The 19716-nt window shown below is 34.9% G+C and overlaps 1 protein-coding gene across 1 annotated transcript in view; it reads right to left on the minus strand.

Moving 5' to 3' along the window:
• Positions 1 to 19347, minus strand: part of LOC134846617 (uncharacterized) — a gene marked incomplete in the record, with an annotated part of 112073 nt that extends 92726 nt beyond the window's left edge. The window contains 25 exon segments of the mRNA XM_063864002.1: positions 1 to 78; positions 493 to 613; positions 888 to 1135; positions 1483 to 1500; positions 1978 to 2083; positions 3299 to 3401; positions 3782 to 3929; positions 4745 to 4862; positions 5259 to 5361; positions 5895 to 6039; positions 7535 to 7670; positions 10983 to 11233; positions 11518 to 11522; positions 11595 to 11640; positions 12439 to 12678; positions 15841 to 16042; positions 16506 to 16544; positions 16634 to 16693; positions 16817 to 16999; positions 17070 to 17151; positions 17215 to 17423; positions 18022 to 18093; positions 18179 to 18304; positions 19058 to 19151; positions 19220 to 19347. Coding sequence (XP_063720072.1) covers positions 1 to 78; positions 493 to 613; positions 888 to 1135; positions 1483 to 1500; positions 1978 to 2083; positions 3299 to 3401; positions 3782 to 3929; positions 4745 to 4862; positions 5259 to 5361; positions 5895 to 6039; positions 7535 to 7670; positions 10983 to 11233; positions 11518 to 11522; positions 11595 to 11640; positions 12439 to 12678; positions 15841 to 16042; positions 16506 to 16544; positions 16634 to 16693; positions 16817 to 16999; positions 17070 to 17151; positions 17215 to 17423; positions 18022 to 18093; positions 18179 to 18304; positions 19058 to 19151; positions 19220 to 19239 — 2953 coding nt within the window.
• Between the last annotated feature and the right edge of the window lie 369 nt (positions 19348 to 19716).

A 19716-nucleotide genomic window follows, 5' to 3' on the forward strand; every position in this document is an offset into this window, starting at 1 on the left:
CTAGTTTCATGAACACATCCGCATCTGTGCCGGCCAGGGCTTCGATGCCAGTGTACACTGTCACTGAGTACTCTTTGACTGTAAAAAGAAGATAACGGATATGAGAAACAAAAGAGATAGAAGCCAAAAACTTGGTTCGGACATGAAAAAGAAGTAGCCGTGTGTTATACATACTTGGTCAGATATAAACGTGGTCAGGTAAAAATCATGTCTAAAATATTTAATTAAAAAGTTTCGGTTAGATGATACATGTATTTTTGTAATAAACTCAAGAATAGAAATCTCGAAACACGATTCTAGCTAGAACATTTTGATAAAAGTTCCTCATTTGATGCACTTTTAGCGATGTAAAAGAACCTAATTTTTTTTTTTAAAAAGCAGTAAGAGCGTCTTTTCGGTGTTTCAAGAGATCTGCGTGGAAATGAATCCACCATTTGCAAACATCAGACAATCATTCCTGCACAAAAATGATAAAAATTGTAATCCACCGACTTTTGGTCGGTTCGTCTCCTCCAGCAACCAGTGTTCTCTCAGTCTGTTTGTCATCTATTCCGTCTCCCAGCCACTCCCCACAGTAGAACACCGTCTCATCCCCATCACGATCGACCACAACCTACACAAAACACAGAAATGATACAAAAGACCAACCGACGAAGCTACAACTACTTGGCTTTGAAATCTCTTTTTGGACCAATGTAAGAGCAGTTTTAAAGAAACAATACTATTGAACCTACTGATGAAAAAACGTTAAAAACATCAAAATAACACCTTAATTAGAATAGATTTTACAAAAAATGGACCAAACGTTGGCTTATTTTTCTATTACTGAAAATTCAACGCAATTGAGGTCAAATTGAGGTCAAGTCTCACAGTCAACTCAGCCTCACCTTCTCCAGGAACCATGCAGACTTGAACCCACTTCCATCATGGGATATCTTCAGTTTTTCCAGTTTACCCAACTCCTTCATCTTCAGTTCAAAAGTGTCCTGCATGCCCCTTGAGAAACTGTCCTCTTCCCTTTCCAGTTCTATCTCCCCCGACTCCCCCTCCTCTCCCATTAGGGTCAGTTTGACCTGTGCTTCGGTGCCTGCTCCCGCCTCGTCCCCAGTGAACAGGGTTATTTTGTAGTCAATTCCTGGAAACAATAACAGATGATTATAGAAGAAAAACTTTGGAAAACCAACACCGTTGAATGTCCAGTATGTTTGCTTCCAACAAAAGCATTAATGAGAGTTAAATTTTTCCTTATGATAATTTTTTTTTTAAAAAGAGCAGAAACATACCATTTGCTTCATAATGAGCCTCTAGTTATAACTCATTAAGGAAAGCAAATAATATCTCTTCATTTTAAGTCTAAAACTATGAGTTTAAGTCTTTTTTTATGAGACACATTGAATCAAAACAGTCGTGAGTTAGAGCAAAACTTCTCAAACGTTTGCTAAATCTAATCAATTACAACTATTAGATGCAGATGGATTTTACCTGGGACAGACTCTTGAGCTAGAAAAACAAATACAGCTAATCAGTGGTTTCAATCTGTGTTATGTGATTTAATAGTTCAGCCAATCAAAAAACTAAGTCTCCCTTTTCAAATCAGCAACGTTATCAAAATGAATGAATTTTTGAAAAAAATTCCCATAAAACTTGGAAAACCCAGGTCAGCCAAAAAATGCAAGGAATTGCCACTGCTTCCAAACTAAGAGAGCATATAATTTGCCTCCGGGTTTTTTTCTGAGAAGTTAATCCAGTCGCTATTTTGGCGACTAAGGATTGCCGTAAGTTGCTTGCTGATGTGATTTAAGCTTACCAAAGGCCGGCAACCAGAATAAGTAGGGGTTCTTTCTAGGTGATTTGAATGGGTGAATTACGGTGATGTGAACTGTTAAAAACAGCGGATACACAGGCTGGAGTGCTCAACAGTTGTCAATTCCAGCAGAGGTGAATAATCAGACTATGAGGATATTTTTGGATACCTACCTTCGTTAGGAAATAAGATACGTTCGACTTTGGCATCATCTTTGCTGTCGGACAACCACTTGTTACACAGGAACTCAACCGACTCTCGTCCTTTTGTAATCACAATCTGAACGAAACAAAGACCGACATTCCAAAACAAGAAGAAAAAAACTATTTAATAACTTTATTCAGTCTGGAATGTGGGGAAATATGCAAGCAGACTATGCTTAGACAGGCCTGATAGCCTTTCAAACTTTTCCTTCCTATAATCTCAACTTCAGTTTCTTAATTTCAGCTTATAGCAGATAATATGCATACTTAGAGACATTATGGTTTCGACTTTCGAAGAAAATGACGGAAAATTTGCGCTCGGGGTGTTTTTTTTCCACACAAATTTTAACCAGCAATTTTTGACACAATTTTTTTACATCATTCGAAAGCTACTGTTGACCTGAGCTCAAATTTGAAAAGATATCTTTCATATGATTATTTTTCGTAGAGTTATGGGTGTTTAGAGATCGCCAATTTGGGATAATTAAAGCGCGATATATTTCGTGCTATTTACGCGTAAGCGGAAACTTATTATCCGTACTCGAAATCGTTCCAAGTCGAATTGAGGGACGCTTTGGTCCATTTAAAATTTTTTATATGCAAAATATATCATTTTGTACTTTACATAGCGTGTGGGAAGATACTTTTCAAAAAAACATCAAAAAATTGTTTTTTGAAAATTTTCAATTTTTTTGAAAATTTAATCAACTATTTTATTTTAAATTTTCCAAAAAAATTAAAACGCAGTCAAAACAATCAAAACTTCGCCCTTATACGAGCAGTATTGTTTCCATTCTCAAGACAGAGATCGAAACAATATCGGAAATTTGAGTTCTTAAAATGGATTTTTTTTAAATGATTGTTTTTAAATTAGAGATTTTTTTTAAAAAATCATACCATATAAAGTACAGAGTGATAGATTTCGCTCCTAGTAACATAGCAATTACAGCAAACAGCCTGCTTCCACCAATTTGTAACAATTTCTAAGACGGATTAAATCTCCGCTCGCGCGTTAATAGCGCAAAATATATCGTGCGTTAATTGTCCCAAATTGGCCGAAATGGCAATCTTTAACCTCCCATAACTTTACGATCACAGGCGAACAAATGATCACAGGTAAAATATCTTTTTTTAATTTGAGCTCAGGACAACAATAGCTTTCAGATGATCTAAAATCCGTCCAAAAATGGCTAGTTAAAAAATCAAAGTTTGTCTGAAGAAAAAAACCACCCCGAGCACAAATATTCCGTTCCGTCACTTTTTTCGAAAGTCGGAACAATAAAACTCATACCTTCTTTAGGAACCAGTCTGATCCGAATCCACTTCCATCATGCCACACTCGCACTTTCTCCAGTTTGCCTAACTTGGGGCACTCTATCTTGTAAACACTGTTCCTAAAACAAACAGAAAATATGTACTAGGTTGGATGCTGCAATAAGAAGCTTTGACACTCTAATAGGCAAACAATCAAACAATGTAAATAACACGGTCGATTATTGTTAGTTTAAACTAGAATCGCGAAAGCTCATCAATTGGCACGAAAAATACTGGGTTTTTCTTCAAAACATTTTCAAATCGAAGATTCCGGGAACAGTCAAAAATAATAATAATAAAAAAACGATTTATTGAATTTTAAAAAATTATGCCTAGCAGAAGCACCCCGATATTTTTGTCAAAAAATGGAGCAGATTGGATTGATTTGTAAGCTGGTACGATTTTGGAAAAACACGACAATTTCTGGAACGATGGGATTAATACGCAATTCATCACTCACGAGTCTTTTTCGAAGTCATCTTTTCCGTCCGTATTCAAGTACTTCACACCCGAGTTGTTATCTTCGCCATAGATTTGGATGAACACATTTGCATCAGTACCAGCCCCATCCTCACTCCCAGTATACACTTTCACGTCATAAGAAGTTTCTAGAATAAAATTGCACTTTATAATATAGATTTATTTGAAAAAAATAGCATCAAATACGAGCAATTGCATTTACAAATTGGATTAAAATGAATTTAAAAATCAGCGGGATAATCTGTTCAAAACTTATTAAAAAATCTGGAAATAAAAATTGCTCAAAATCGTTGAAACGTCTGATAAGTTCAAAATTCGTTCAAGATGATGATCATTATATATCAGACAGAAAAAATCTTCTAAGATGACTCTAAGCATCGGCGGATCTAGAATTTTCTCGAGGATTGGGGAGGGGAGCGGACTTTCAAAAAAAGTTTTTGAAAATTTAGTCTAGTTTTTTTTTAGGTCCAAATAATAGATTTTCCGAGCTCTCCCAAAACACTATGAAGGCCCCATTTTGAGCAAAAAAATTGATTTAAAAAGAAAAAAAACTGGTCAAAAAACTTTTTTGGATAATTTTGAAAAGAATTGTTTTTTTCACCGCGCGCTCCACCTCAAAATTAGTATATGTAGGCGCCTTTGGAAAACATTTAGGGTTGTCCAGTCTAAAAATTGATGTCATAAAATAATACAAAGGGGGCCCTTTGGCTGGCGAGGAGGTAATGTTATAAGCAAACTAAATTGATGGCATTTCCTTCTCCTGAAAACGAAGTTCTTATTATCATGTCAACAAACGATTTGTCCCAGGTTGATGTTCGAAACAAGGCAAAGGCTTCAAATCAGTTTAAAAGTGAGAGAACCGGAAGAAAGGGAGAGGCGGGCAGTTGAGAGTAACTCTCTCCGTGAAGCAACCTATTGTAAGAACTCTTTCAAGGCGACTCACCGGGGGGACTTGCATCTAGCATCTTGGACAATTTTTTATCCTCCATATCATCTGAGAGCCAGTCGTTGCAGTAGAACACAGACTGGGACACCTTTGGGGACCCACCAATGACCACGATCTGAAACATAAGGGCGATGATTGAAATTATATTACAATTAGTGTATAGTCGTAATGACGGTAGAATTAAAAGTGCTCCTTGATAATCTAAAATCACTATTGCTCCATTTAGCAAATTTAAAAGAAAAAAATTGAGGTTTGACTGCGTAGTTTAACTTCTTGTAAAGGACATTTTTGAAAATTTTGTGGTTATTATACCGTAAAAAAAAACGTTTTTCGCCGCATAAGAATGACAAGAAAAATAGCAAAGACCTATAAAAATACACAACTGGACAAAACGGAAGCCTTCTAAGTGATAAAAGCTACATAGACTCAGATTTTCATAAATCTGCAAATTAAGTTCATATTTATGATATGGATAGTTCACACACACCAAGAAAGGGTCCAATCAAATTACCTTTTCCAGGAACCAGGAAGAACACAATCCACTGCCGTCGTGCCACACCTTCAGTTTCTCCAGAGTTCCCAGGTTGGGAGACTGGACAATATAGCTTCCCTTGCTAAACACAAACAACCCAGCAATATTAATAGTAACAGTTGTTTTGTTCGATTTTCACTGTCGGAATTAAGGGTACAAAACTTCGCCGACCATCCAAAGGTTATGGGAAAACAATTTTGTTGAACTGCTGGCTTCGGACATTTTGACGCAAATCTTTTATATATCTTTCTAATCTTAATGATACCTCGATAAATTTAAGTTTTATTCAAACCAGTTAACACTTAACAGCGCTAAAATAAAAATTTAAACTATTGCCTCAAACAAAAAAAATGGTTTTTAAAGACTTTTTTTCAAAGTCAGCAGGTTTTTAAATTGAAGAAAAAGCTGCTGAATTCATTGTTAATTGTTACAGGATTGCTTGTATTTCTGTCCAGCGGTGGCCCTGCTTGCTCTCAAGCAAGAAAGTTCAGATTATTATTGAAATCGCACAACTTTACCCAAGCAAATGATTTTCGGTAATGACATTTTTTCCGGGCTAATCAATGGAAAAACATCTACACGTGACTTTTCAATCAACCTGCAGGTTACACTAACCTGGCCCTTTCGAAATCATCTCCTGCTTTTTCCAGCAATTTGGTGCCAGATTTGCCCTTCTTTCCATACATGCAAATGAAGACATCTGCATCTGTGCCTGCGCCTTTCACTGAGCCAGTGTGCACTGTCACCGAATACTTAAGGGCTACAAACACAAAGAAAGTGTGACTCGAAACTAAACTCAGTGGTTAGTAAAAAAGCAAAAAATTAAAGATTAAGCAAGGATAAACAGTTGTTGTGCAAGTAGCACAGAATGTTCCGATCATAGTCTTAAAAAAATAGAATTTATCTGTGTGGTGTGATAAAAAATCTGAACGAAAGAATAAAAAATCGGCAAATGCGACAATCATAGTCAAATCGGCCAACTGAAAAACAGTTTGTATAGAAAAATGGCTAAAAAATATAAAATCAATTTTTGAAAATTTCCTCAAAAATTTTTTCCAATTTTTTTTGCAGAAATTTTTTGAATATTTGAAAATTTTGATTCCCAAACTGGCGCTAAAAATTCCTGGCTCTTGAAGTTTTTGATTCCCAAATTAGCGCAAAAACTAACTGTACTCGAGTAAAACTAAGGTTTTACGGCTTAATTTAAGCTTAAATAGATTTTGTAAGCCTGCACGCTCACCTTATTTGCCCAAAATTAGAGCAAAATCAAAAGTTTCAAACCTCTTTTTCTCGACACCGAGAAAAAAATTTTCCCTCATTTTATAATTATCATGGCTAAAATGCTTTAATATGACAAATCACTAGACCCCTTCCGATGATGATTTGTGGTACCAGATTTGCGTGGAAAAAAAAGTTAAACACACCTGAATGCAAAGTTCCTCCACATGTTTCAAATGTTCAGAACAAAAAGAGGCATTGCGTCAATCGTTTAACGTAAGTTTGAATTTAAACAATTTAGTTTTAATTACCGAGCGTTTTTGTTGCTTATTCGTTCCAACCTATCAAGAAAACTTTCAAGGCTAAAATTAGCTCAAACACTTGCGCATAATATACAAAAGGACTCATCTTTTCATTTTAACTATAAAACATAGCCAACTAAAAGTTGGAAAAGAGTAATGAAAGCATGGAAACAGAAAAAAAAAATTGAAAAAACCTACTCAATTTTTTTTCAAGAACTTCAACTTTCGAATTTCAAAAAATATATATATACCTTTAAATCTTTTCGAATTTTACGAACAATTTCTGATTGGTGCTTTTTTGATAAATTTACCCCATTTTGGGAAAACTGGATCAATAGGTAAAGTTTTTATTTCGCTGGTAAGTCTAATTAAATTCCATTCTCGAAATTAGAAGTCTAGCGCTTTTTCGTGACCTTCACAATTTTGCTGTTCGATAGAAGAATTTGTCTTATTTTTAACAAAAGAAAAGCATTGAATTTAAAAATAACTCAAAAGTCAAATTGCAAAAAATCAAAATTGAGCGTGAACAAATTTTAAGAACTTTTCCTGGAAAAGTAATCACCAAGAGCTATTTTAGAGTACTCGCTATGTTAATTGCTCTTCATAATTTAACCTAACTTAACCAAAAAGGCTAAAAATCTGATACTGGTAAGAACTTTGCCCCCAGACAATCATTTGTCTGGCTGAACTCATGATAAAATGAAAAGTCTAGTTAGCCAATTTGAAACAACTCACGAGGGGTTGATTTGGATGCTCCTGCCAGGAGGGTTACTTCAGCTTTTTCTTCTCCCTCATCCTCCTCGTCCACCCCATCTGCCAGCCACTGACTGCAGTAGAACACAGTCTTCTCATCATTGTGCTCAACAACTACCTGAAAAAAACAACAGGGGCAAAATTAGAAAAGGTGCTAACTTTACAAATGTCGTTTTTTCAAAAGCATCAAACTCATTGGCACGCTGTGTATAATATATTGCATGTCAAAAAAACTGGCACAGAGGCGAAGCGATACAAAACAAATGCTTGCGATACAAAACAAATGCCAAAAAGCGAAATAAAGAGTCTCAAACGAAATGTGAATAACTGAAATGAATTCTTTTGAGAAAATCGTAGGCTGAAAAATAACAAATTTTTTTTATTTCAGTTGTTTTTAAGTCAATTACCTAAAACATGAGACGGATTCGGGCAACACAAACTCCATTTATTTCTCTTTCATTACCAATAGATGGAAACGCTCAGAAAAAAAAATGGTAAAAAATCAAAAAGTTCCCAAATGTACTCAAAAACTTCGCTCAAAATCTTGCCACCAAACAACCTGCGTATGTTAAAAAAAACTGATTATGAAACTCAGAAACTCAACAAGAAAAATTGCCACATACTAAAAGAGAAATGAAAATGAACGAAAATTTTTTTAAAAACCCAAAAGAATGAATGCTTAAGTTTTAAACAACAAGTCCCAAGTTTGAACCACTTACATCAACATATGAAATATGAACTTGATACTTAACGTTAAAAGAGCTGGATTACAACAAAAGATCTAACAAAAAAAAGAAAAAAACTGCCCGTAAAGGCAATAAAAAACGCTTCAAGTAAAAGCAAATTCAGTTTTTTTCTCAAAAAATTCAGCCGGAGATTCTACGTACTCAAACAGTCCAGTCAAAATTGCAAAAAAAAAGAAAGCAAAACTGCAAGAAACGTATGAGTTTTTCTTCGAAAACTTTTGACAAATGAACACAATACGCTACGTCATCAACTTGAATCGATTTAAAATAACATTTCTCAATCCTAAAAGACACCAAAAAAAATGAACACTAAAACTTATTCCACGCAATTTTAGATTAAACATAAATCAGAAATCTTGCATCCGAAAAAAAGCTAAAAACTTAATGCACATTTTTTTTCTTTCAATAAAAGTTTTTTCAAGCAGAAATTTGGCATATATAAAATACCAAGAAAACATATATTACTTTCACCCTTATGAATTTTTTTGAAATCAAGTGACAATTACTCCAAAAAAGTTACAGAAAAAAACACTCGGCTAGTAAGCCAACAAAAATTGGGACGAATCATTAAGCCGACATAAAAATCAATTGATATCTGAAAATTTTCTGCGATCCAGATATTCACATAAAAAAACTATGTTTTCCTTGAAACGATTCAAAATTCTAAGCCGATACATCATAAGCCGAAATCATTTAGGGAATAAAGTTTTTGAGCGAAAAAATTATACGAAACCAAAGGCTAGTAAATTTACACAGAACAAAAGTAACTCAAGAGCTAAAAGCAACAAAACTGTGAATTGCGTACAGCAAAAAAAAACATTTCTACAATTTGGCATCTAGGCCGACAAAACATAAGCAGATAAATAATAAGCCGACATTTTTTTTAAACGGAATATTTTCCGTTTGAAAAAAAACAGGTCCTGTCAGATTCGAACCCAGGACCTTTGCCGTCCCAAGCGTATTCATTAACAGCAGACCAAGCATGCCGGAGATGTCAAGAAATTTGAATTGATTATGAACTGAACCTAAGTTTACCATTCCTAATTGACGATTCTGTGAACAAAGTTTTTAATTGAAAAATGTCTAGTACCCGATTGCAATACCCTTGCTGATCGCATGGGGCCAAAATAATTCAATCTTAACAGCTGTTTTTTCAATATTCCTCTAATTGGAAGATCAAACTTTTCTAGTTGGTTTGTAAAAATTTTAATTATAAATTTTTTTATTTTAAAAACTTGAAAAATTGCAACGCTTTTTCGCCCCTGTTTTGACATCAAAAATGTAGCACATGACATGCTAACATATTACTAAACATCCATCAGAAAATGAAGGGAGTCGATCAATGAAACTTTAAAACTTTAAAGTCAAGAGCGAAAAAGTTTCAAACTTTGAGGGGTTGGGTTCAACCAAGCCACCAAATTTTAGGGCGTTAGGTTCAACTGTGGTTCAACTAAGATTTTAAGACATAGCCGTCAAAAGGGCGGCATGATGATGTCTCTCACTTGGTGATTAAATAGTAGAAAAGTCCAGTTTACGAGGTTTCCGGTTAAACCACTTTTTGGGCACTTCTATGAACCTCAAATAACGCTTGTACGCCATCGAGTTTGTTGACTTACCAAATTACTTTCAGCCTTGATTCTAATTCTAAAACATGAAAAAGTTGCAATATAGCCAACAAAAAATTGGAAAAGTGTGAATGAACTCGAGGAAACCAAAAAAGAAAGGAAATTTTAATAATTATTTTAAGAAACAATATCAACAAAGTCGAAGCGATGCTTCACAATACTTGCAATAATTCTCAATCTTTACATGGAATTTAAGCCGAAAGGTAGATTGGACGACAGCTACTTAGCCAAAAAAATTTCTCATAAAAATTATTGCTAGCAATAAAACATAATTTATCGGCCGGTGACTAAGCCGACAAAACTTGCACAGACGCCGCTTGTGACAAAAAACTCTGTCATAAAATTTTTTGAGCTGCAAAAAAATCAAAACTCGAAGTTCTCACTCTCAAATTCTGCCCACGCATAAAAGGAAAAAATATATCGCTCTCCAAGCGACACAACTTTAGACGATTAAGATGATGTAGATATTAGCAAAACCTTTAAGGCCGAATAAACAAATTAAGCAGAAAAAGCAAAAAAAAACTAAAAAGAACTAAAGTCGGAGTTGATTTACAACCAACATAAACACAAATTTCGAACAGAACGAAAACTCAAATGTAGACGAGCTCAAAAGGTCAGGTACCAAACTGACTAAATTTTCCCCTATTTTGAGATAATAGACTTTTTTGTATTTGTGTAACGTCATCATTAGTTTTGAGAAAAAAAATCGATTTTCAAAAAAAAATTCGTCTTAGTTCAGTTATTTTACCATCATGTAATTTTTCAACCCGCGAGTTCAGATATATCTTTCATGTTTTTTTTTTTTTGCGCCGAGCATGTGATTTTGCTATTTGCGAGCGTATTTCTTTTTCTTTTAGCAAATGAATAAGAATTTAACTTAAAAAAATAAAAAGTTATAATAAAAAAATGTTAAAACTTTTTACTGAAAAAAACGAAAAAAAAAATCCAAAATACGTATCTTCACTTCGTTCATTGACACTTGAACTTGCTCAAATATCAGTGTCTTCATTTGATTCAATGGCACTTCAGTACAATCAAAATTCCGTGGTGTAATCTAACCTTGTCTAGAAACCAAGCCGAGTTGAACCCACTACCATCATGAGATATCTTCAGTTTCTCCAGTGGACCCAACTCCTTCATCTTCAGGTTGAAAGAGTCCTTCTTTCCTCTTTCGAAGTTGTCTTTCAGTTTCTTGTCCAGTTTCATCTCTCCGGAATCTCCCGACTCCCCGAACAATGTTACGGTGACGTTCGCATCTGTGCCGGCGCCTGGCTCGTCGCCAGTGTATACAGTGAATTTGTAATCCACTTCTATACATTAAACAGTTAATTGAATAAAAACAACTTAATGAATTATGACTGAACGATAAAGAAATCGAATTTCAGCAAACTATTTTTCATTTGCTCTAGAGCATTTCATACCTTGGCAGAAGATTGAAAAAATTATTAGAAAAAAACTCTTGGCAGAACCGTATAATTTTTTAAACAAGGAAAAATGCCCCCGGTAGAAAACGGGATTTATATCAGATCTGAAAGATACGATTCTTTAAATACAATTTGTTTCACTCCATGTGTAGCATATGATGTCATCTCACCTTCGCTGAAACAAAAAAGCAATTACTTAGTTGAGTTATGAACACTTTGAGTTTCCAAAACAGTAAATTATACTTACTCTTCAGCGGACGATTCCTGGAAGTCTTCGTCGTAATCATCGTCAGCTGAAATAGTAATACCACACTCAGTACGTTAGACTCTCCAAATCAACGCATTGATTGAATTATTCATTGTTACGACCACGTCACTAACTGACTGAAGAGAATTATAGCGTAGGCTTGCATTTTTCGCCCAATATTGGGTTTTTTAGCGGAAACTCGTAAGAGGTGGGGTCAAAAGTGGTATCATATAAAAACGCTATAGATCGTCGTCATTGTGAATTAAAAAACTTTTTAAAAAACCTTAAAAGTTGTCCCATTGTCGAGAAAAAATGGCCTGATTTCACAAATGACGGCACTATGAGAGAAAAAAACTCTCAATCTTTAGTTGCCAATTTGTTAGCAATATTGGTGACCTTGAACAAACTAATCAGTCAAACATGATTGTTTTAGGTTAATGATTGTTTTAGGTTAAAAAGAGTGAAAAATGAAATTCAGGCGTCGAAATGAGCAGTTTTAGATAAAAATACTATTGTTCACATTCGTTGACCGGAAAAGATATTGCTAATAATTTGGCATTAACTATAATTGTAAAACCAATTAGCTATTATTACACCTCAATTTTGCAGCTTTTTAGCCAATCCAACCGCTGAAAAAAAACAATGGAAAATTTTTTATTTTTCGAGTTTGATTACATCATTCATTTCGATCAGAGTATTCAGATGTGGCAACAAAGAACAATTTGTTATTGCTTTTTGTTAATATGTTAAAAACATACAGAATTAACAAGTGGCCAAGTGATGTAAATTTAAATAGCCAAAATACAGCTCAATGACATTATAAGAAACACATTATTGAACTTACTTTTCTTGAGAGCCGCCTCCGCCCTGCACCTGTAACACATGCCCTCATTGTTCTCACTCTCCGTCTTTCCAAATGCGAATCTGCCCAGCTTGCCCCCCAATCGCACGAAGGGTCTGCCCCCCTTGGGACAGTGTTTGAACTCGCAGCAGGTGCTGATTCTGGAGTCTGCCTTTCCGTTGATGTAGAGGGTGATGCTGAAAGGGTAGCCTCGGTGTCGCTTCGATTCGAACGCGAACTCGGCTGAAACGAAGCATAATAAAATAAGTTTGATTATATTAACTGCATCGAATTATTTTTATGCTTTCATTCCAATTTTTTGAGAAATTAACAATACGCAAAACATTTATATAATGACCGAGTATTTGTGACCTGTATTTTTTTTCGTCAGAAAAATTTGACTTTTCAACAACCACTGAGTTTTTTATGTCATCTGAAAACTATTCACGTCCCGAGCTCAAGGATATTTCATCTCCGATCATTTTCGTAAAAATAAGGGGGTTTGTAAAGTGTCAATTTGGCAGATGACGCATAAGAGAATTGTTTAAATCGGCTCAAAAAATATTGAAATTGAATTGAGACAATAGCGTGTCACGGATATTTAAAAAATAAATTAAAAATAGAATTTTTTAAATAATTTTTCAAGTTTGTATGAAACTGTTAGTCATGAGTTTCAAAAAACAAAGGGATCATGTTAACTACCCCCCCCCCCCTCCCCCTATTGCAATAGGTGGGAAATAGCTAACAAGGTTTGGATGAAATTTATTGAAATAACGTCAACCAATAGGAATGCGAATTGAAATAACGTCAACCAATAGGAATGCGACAGAGCACATTTCTGAGAAATACAAAACCAATCCAGTCGAGCATAAATGAAATGTGTTTTTATGGGGGGGGGGGGGGGAATTATTTACAAGGTACCATAGGGGGGGGGGGGGATAGTTAACATGATCCAAACAAAGAATCAGTTTCTTATTCCAATAACACTGCCGCTTTTTAAGGCAAGAAATAATTATCACATTTTTTTGGTTGGCTGATAGATTCATGGTCGTGATTAACAAAAATTAGTCTAAAAATGAAACAATTCAAGCCGATTTCAAATCAACAGCGAGCTGCTAATATCAATGAGAGAAAAATTACTGGAATTCAATTAACGTTCATCTGTGGTTCTTGATTTGGTATGGGAAGATTTGGCTGAATTCAAGTTTTCATGTCCGAAACCAAAAACGTACCGCGCCGTACCCACTTTCGGGCTTTTGAACAAAAATATATTGCATTTTAGCCACTGCGGTTTTGAAGCATCCAATTTGTACTTATGCAATAAATAGCAGGATTAAAACACATTTATAAAGGAAAAAATTTGAAATTAATAGAACTTGGCACATTTTTTGCTTTAAAGAGAAGAGAGACCATACCACATATTAGTTTTAATGCATTCAAAATTGAAGATTTGATGCACTAAAAACTAACTTCACGCGGTTGGGCATTAATTTTAGCATTTTACAAGCCGAGTTTACTGTTTTATAACCATAATGTTATTATATTATAAAATAGAAAAGAGGATTAGATGGTATTATCAACAGGATATCTTCAGACTGCAATGCAGGTGATTTGTGTTGGATTTAAGGAGCAAAACAATGCTCTTATTTCCCAACAAAAAGCACAAAATGAACATGAAATGGTAGCCAAATTTAACTGGCTCTGTTTGCGATTATATTAACGAGTATAAGGAAACAGTTGGCTGTTGCCAAGAATCAAGCTTGGAAAATTGAGCAAAAAACATCAATGAAAACGATTGAACGCAAAAGGTTCAAGATGAAAAGATGGCGAACTTTCATCATTGCAGTGGGGAGGAACGCGTGTTGGCTTCAATTTCAAAAGGTTTGCTGTTCGGAACCTGTTCGACATTTTAAAATTTGATAGCATTCTCTTGCTAAAAACAATTTAACAGAAGTCATCCGCCGCCATCTTCAAAGCACAGTAATGAGCTAAACCTTTCTTATTTTGGTCTTTTCTTTCAAGGACAGGTGATTACAAAAGGCAAAGAAACAGGCATCTGATATACTTGAAAAAATTCTATTCTTTTTGTCAACTTCGAGATGAAAACCTCGAGCTGATAGAGTTTTCACGCATACAACAACTTACATGAAAAAAAAAGTTATGCTTATTAGTTGATACTTATGTTTTATCAATTTAAACAGCCAAATAGAACTACGGCCATTCATGTTTAATCTATTAATTAGTTTTCTATTTTTGCACAGCAGTGTTGTCAACAAAAACACTCAAGAAGTCTTTGGCATAGGTGATACTCAAACTCGATAACTCTTAACTCATTTAATTACCAAAGCTTTAACGTCTAGGTAAGCTTTTTGGGAATTTTACGACAATTTGACATTCAATTCATCTTTTAATTTTAAGTAAATTCCAAAACAAAAAAGGCTAGCTATGCAAGTAGCACAGAATGTTCCGACCAAATAGAACACATAAAAAAGCTTTTCCTTGTTTTTTTTTAATCCGTTTTGTTTTTTGAGCGTCGTGTGATGAAAGTATCTGACGAAAATCTAGAAATTAGGCATATTCGAGAGTCACAGTAAAATAGACAAATCGGGCAACGGTTTCAGTCGAAAAATGACAAGAAAAAAAACGAAAACAATCAAAAAGTTAAAGTTTCATGGCCTATACTTAAAAAATAAGCCAGCTCGCTTGCTTTTTTGCTCGAAATTAGACTAAAACTCAAACTTTCGAACCGTTTTTCTGGACACTGGAAAATTTTTCATGGACATTCTTTACTATTCATGGACGAATCACGACTGAAAGTGCTTTACTATGATATATCACTCAAACAAGTCCGATGCTTATTTGAGATACCTGATTTTGCGTAGAAAACAAAAAAAGAAGCAAAAAACTAAAACACACCTAAATACAAAGCTCCTCCCCATTTTCAATGGTCCAAACAACAAGCATAAATTGTATATTTTTGCTGTTTTGTTCGATTTTCGCTGTTTTCGATAATTAATTATCGCTACCATGAAATTCAACTTTTTACCAAAGAAAATTTTTTTTTTATGTTTAATTTATCAGGGAAAGACTTAAAAAGGAAGAATCAGGGAGAACTTAGAAAATTGATAACCTTAAAGTAACGGTATCAAAGCCAGATTAAGTTAATTTTTTAATCGGCAATTTGCAAAGTTGAGCTCTTGTAAGAAACAACCATAGCCTAGTTAAGCTTAAATAATTAGCCTCAAAAGTAGGCCTCCGGCTTGTCAGCTTTTAAAAAATTCGAACAGATGATCTGAAGTGAATCAGACTGACAAAAAGTTAACTGTGCGCATTAACTGATACTTCAGTTGTGATACACACCGTAGCAAAACACTACTTAATTAAGATGCGATCTGATTAACTAACTGTCCTTGAACAGCTGGCCTCTGAACACTGGGAAAGTGTTTCCCCCACTGAACTGCTGGCTGAGCAGGATTTCATCCGGCTCCTCCTCCGTCAGACCCAGATTGACCCCTGCCTGCCCCAGGTACTTCATGCACACCTTCACTTGGGTCTCACTCCTGCGTGCATGTTGCACTTCGTCATGGGGAGGGTGGAGACTAACAACCTGTGGCAAAATCTTTTTAGCGAAAGCGAAAAGAAAAAATAATTGATAAAAAAATTGAGCGAGACAGAAAACGCTAAATTCCCTATTATTTATCAACAAGTTTTGAATATTTTGAATATTTATTTGAAATGGTTATTATATATGAGAGTGGACGGAAAGAAAACAATAATTTCACGGTCTGTCAAATTTTTTTTACCACTAAATAAGTAGAACTGTAAGTATGCAGTTTTAGAATTATTTTTGCCTTGAAAATTATCACTCAATAGTTTTCTTGTATTTAATTTTAAAGAGATATATTAAAATACTTTTAAGAACCCAACAAGAACTATTTGACTACAGTCCTCATGATAATGATTTGATATCATCAACAAACTTTAGAAATGACTATGACTATAATACTATCTCTGCAATGAGAAGAAAAGAGTCAGACCAAAAGGCAACTCCTTCTATTCGAATAAAATACCTGCTTGGGTGAAAGTAATAACTTTCTGTGATATTCAGCCTGAAAATTCAAACATTTGATTTGAATATGATCACAATTTCATGCAGAGCTTCAATGAACATGAAGAAACTACATCTACAAATACTTACTTTTTCGGGTGGGTATCTTGACACAGTACGACGCTCCTCCTTTATTTCGGGAAAATAATGCTGCAGATACAGAAATTGAGAATACTTACAAGTTAAGGCAACAAAAATATATGCATCAGTACTCTTAGTGTCAACTAATAAACTGCAGTTATGATAACAATTGCGGCAATTTGTTAAACTTACTCGTCTGCCGCCACGTGATCGACCTGTGTTGTTCCTCGGAGTACCAGCAGTAGAGGATCTCTGTCCTCTCGGGGTCTGCGGAGGCACTGGTTCCACTTGAGGCAAAACATAAGGCGACACTCCACTCATGTAGTCAATATTTGTCAAACTCATTGTGAACTGCCTCAACGCACGAGGAGTCAACTATAAATTCAAAATGAAGTTATACTTTTTAATTGGGCAGAGAGAAATTAAATTGATGAACATGCTGTACCCTTGATAGATATTGAGAATCGACTACTTCGTCGTTTCTTTTGAAAACGGGGAGTCCATTGGAGTCAATGTCAAAGTTTGACCTATAAATCAGAGTCAATAACACAAGAAATAGACAATAAAATAATCTCAAAACAGCCACTAACTTAGTTGATTTAGTAGACTTTCCGGATTTTGGTCTCGATGAAGGCTCTTTATGGCCACTTTCATCGCTTGTAAATCCATTTTCCTTCTCCTCGTTTTGTCTGCTGGACTTTCTGCGCTCTGAGGTAGCTGAAGATGCCGACTTTCTGGGTTTTGCGCGTGGCGACATTAAGCTTAAGACGTCTTCATCTCCTTTCAAAGAGCGCTCGGTCTTAAAAACAGATTGTTGTAAAAACATAAAGATATCTCTTGCCGAAGCAATTTTTGTAGTTGTACCAGACAGTTTGTTGAGCAGCGAGTCAGAGAGCAAATGAAACCTTCAGAAATAGACCAACAATTTATACTCAAAAGTCCAAAAAAGAGGAAATCTAGCTAATCAAAAAAGAAATTATGGAGAACGTTTTAACACATTAAATATTGCATTTATGGGACAAAATGAGGCATCATTTGAAGCTCATGTTTATTTATAAAATGCAACACTGAGACAATCGAGTGAAGATAGGCGCATGTATTTCGAAAATTAACGCAGCAAACTGAATTAATAAAAAAATTTGTTATCAGTTCAATTTTCCAACTAGGTTTTTATTTCGATTCCAAAATTGATCTTTACCTGAGACTGAATAATGAAACAAGTTGCGTCAACACTGTGCGTGAATTCAGAAGAATTTACACTTAAACAGTGAAATTCAGATTTTCAAATCAGGTATTTCATTGAAAAGGTATTGAGAGGAACAGTCTAAGAAATTATTCAACCAAAACCAAATGATCATTCAAAATTCAGGTTGATTTCTGTTGATTTGTATAAATACCTTAACACGCTCGACCAGCTCTTTTTTCGCCATATCTTCAAGTCGGTTTCTGATCTGGATCTGGCGTGTTCTCTAGAAAACGGTAAGTCACGCATGAGGATGCAGCCTAATTAATCATACTGTTGGATACAACATTTTAAAAACTCATGCTAATTACTTCAAGGTCCAAAGTTTTGTGGACAATTGCTTGGGCTAATAGTTCTCTGACATGTTTCTTATGTTCGCGTCTTGCATGCGAGATCCTGAACATTTCCTCTGATACCACTTCTCCTTTTTTGGTGATCTAAAAAAAAACTTTCTGGAACAGGAACAACTCAGTAGTTCATTTTTGATGAAAAAAAGTTCAAAATTTCTTTAATATACTATTTTCGGAACTGAGCTCACAGTAGATCCAGATGTACATTTTAATTGATACTATTAACAAATTTCAAACAGATTATGAGTTGTCATGAGGTATGGTATACTGAAAATTGTATGTTAGCCTCTGAATTTTTATCAGAATGGCTAGCCGAATGATGAGCCAACACACCAGATTATTCCGACCTCACTCAATGGAAAGAAAACGCAAATAGTAATTTTATCACCTTTAAAAATCATTTCTTTTTTTCCAAATTTTCCTTATTAGTTCTTTTTTCTAGCAAAAGTAATTGAACATCTGCGGCTTAAATTGAAATCAGCGGTATTAAATAGTTATTACAATATAAATGTTAGCTTGAAAATTAGCCTGTGAAGGTCAGCCTGTAATAAAATTACTGTCGACCTCAATCTTTTAATATTTGAAAAATCCGAGTCTACACAGAGACAGCTTTTTTCGGGAAAAAATGGAATCCGAACGAGAGCTCGAAAGGTCTTCATTATGATAGCACATTTGACCCATTACAAGCTTTCTTTGAGAGAGTCATAGTCGGTTAAATATAAACAGAACCTACGCCATAGTTTCTTCACAACGTTTTTGCAGACTTGTACACTTTGCATATCGTAGGTATAAGCAATTTAAAAAAACAACCTAAAAAGAAAAATTAAAAGAACCACTTACTAATCCCATTCTTCGCAAATGGCGCTGTGTTCGCGCATTTCGAAAGAACCCACAGAGGTGCTTATCAGTTAGACTGTTGTAATTAGCCAGAGGGCTGAAAGAGAAAAAAATTGATTAGGTGAGTTAAATTTTAACTAATTGAATGATTTGAATGATACTCACCCAGCCTCTGACGAGCTCATCTTCAGTGAAAAGGAAATGAATGTGTTCGGTTGTTTAATCTATTCAATTTGAAAATAATGCCTTACATTAGATTTCAAGAACCTTAAGGGACAGATTTCGGTATTTAAGAACTCACATGCGAAATTCCGATTTCTTTTTTCAATCGAAAAATTATGTTCACTAATTGAGAAAGAATCGAAAGCAGAACCTTCTTCATTTGACTTTAACAAAAGAAAATGTCAATCAGCCCAAAAACTGGCACAGGCATATCGAAGTTGTGCTTCTGATATACTGCAACAATTCCTCACAACAATGCCACCGAAGATGGCAATCTCAAAACAATGACTTTGACGAAAGATGACCGCAAACTGCATACACTGACAATTATTGCTCCCCCCGAAGCAGAGCAATTTACAACCAGCATTAAAGCGAAGGAATCATTCTAGTTAACAGGACGCTAATTCCCATAGGATGCTTTCCAAGGTCTCCTAGACTCA

This window comes from Symsagittifera roscoffensis, chromosome 5 (genome assembly GCF_963678635.1).
Source record: "Symsagittifera roscoffensis chromosome 5, txSymRosc1.1, whole genome shotgun sequence".
Lineage (NCBI taxonomy): Eukaryota > Metazoa > Xenacoelomorpha > Acoela > Convolutidae > Symsagittifera > Symsagittifera roscoffensis.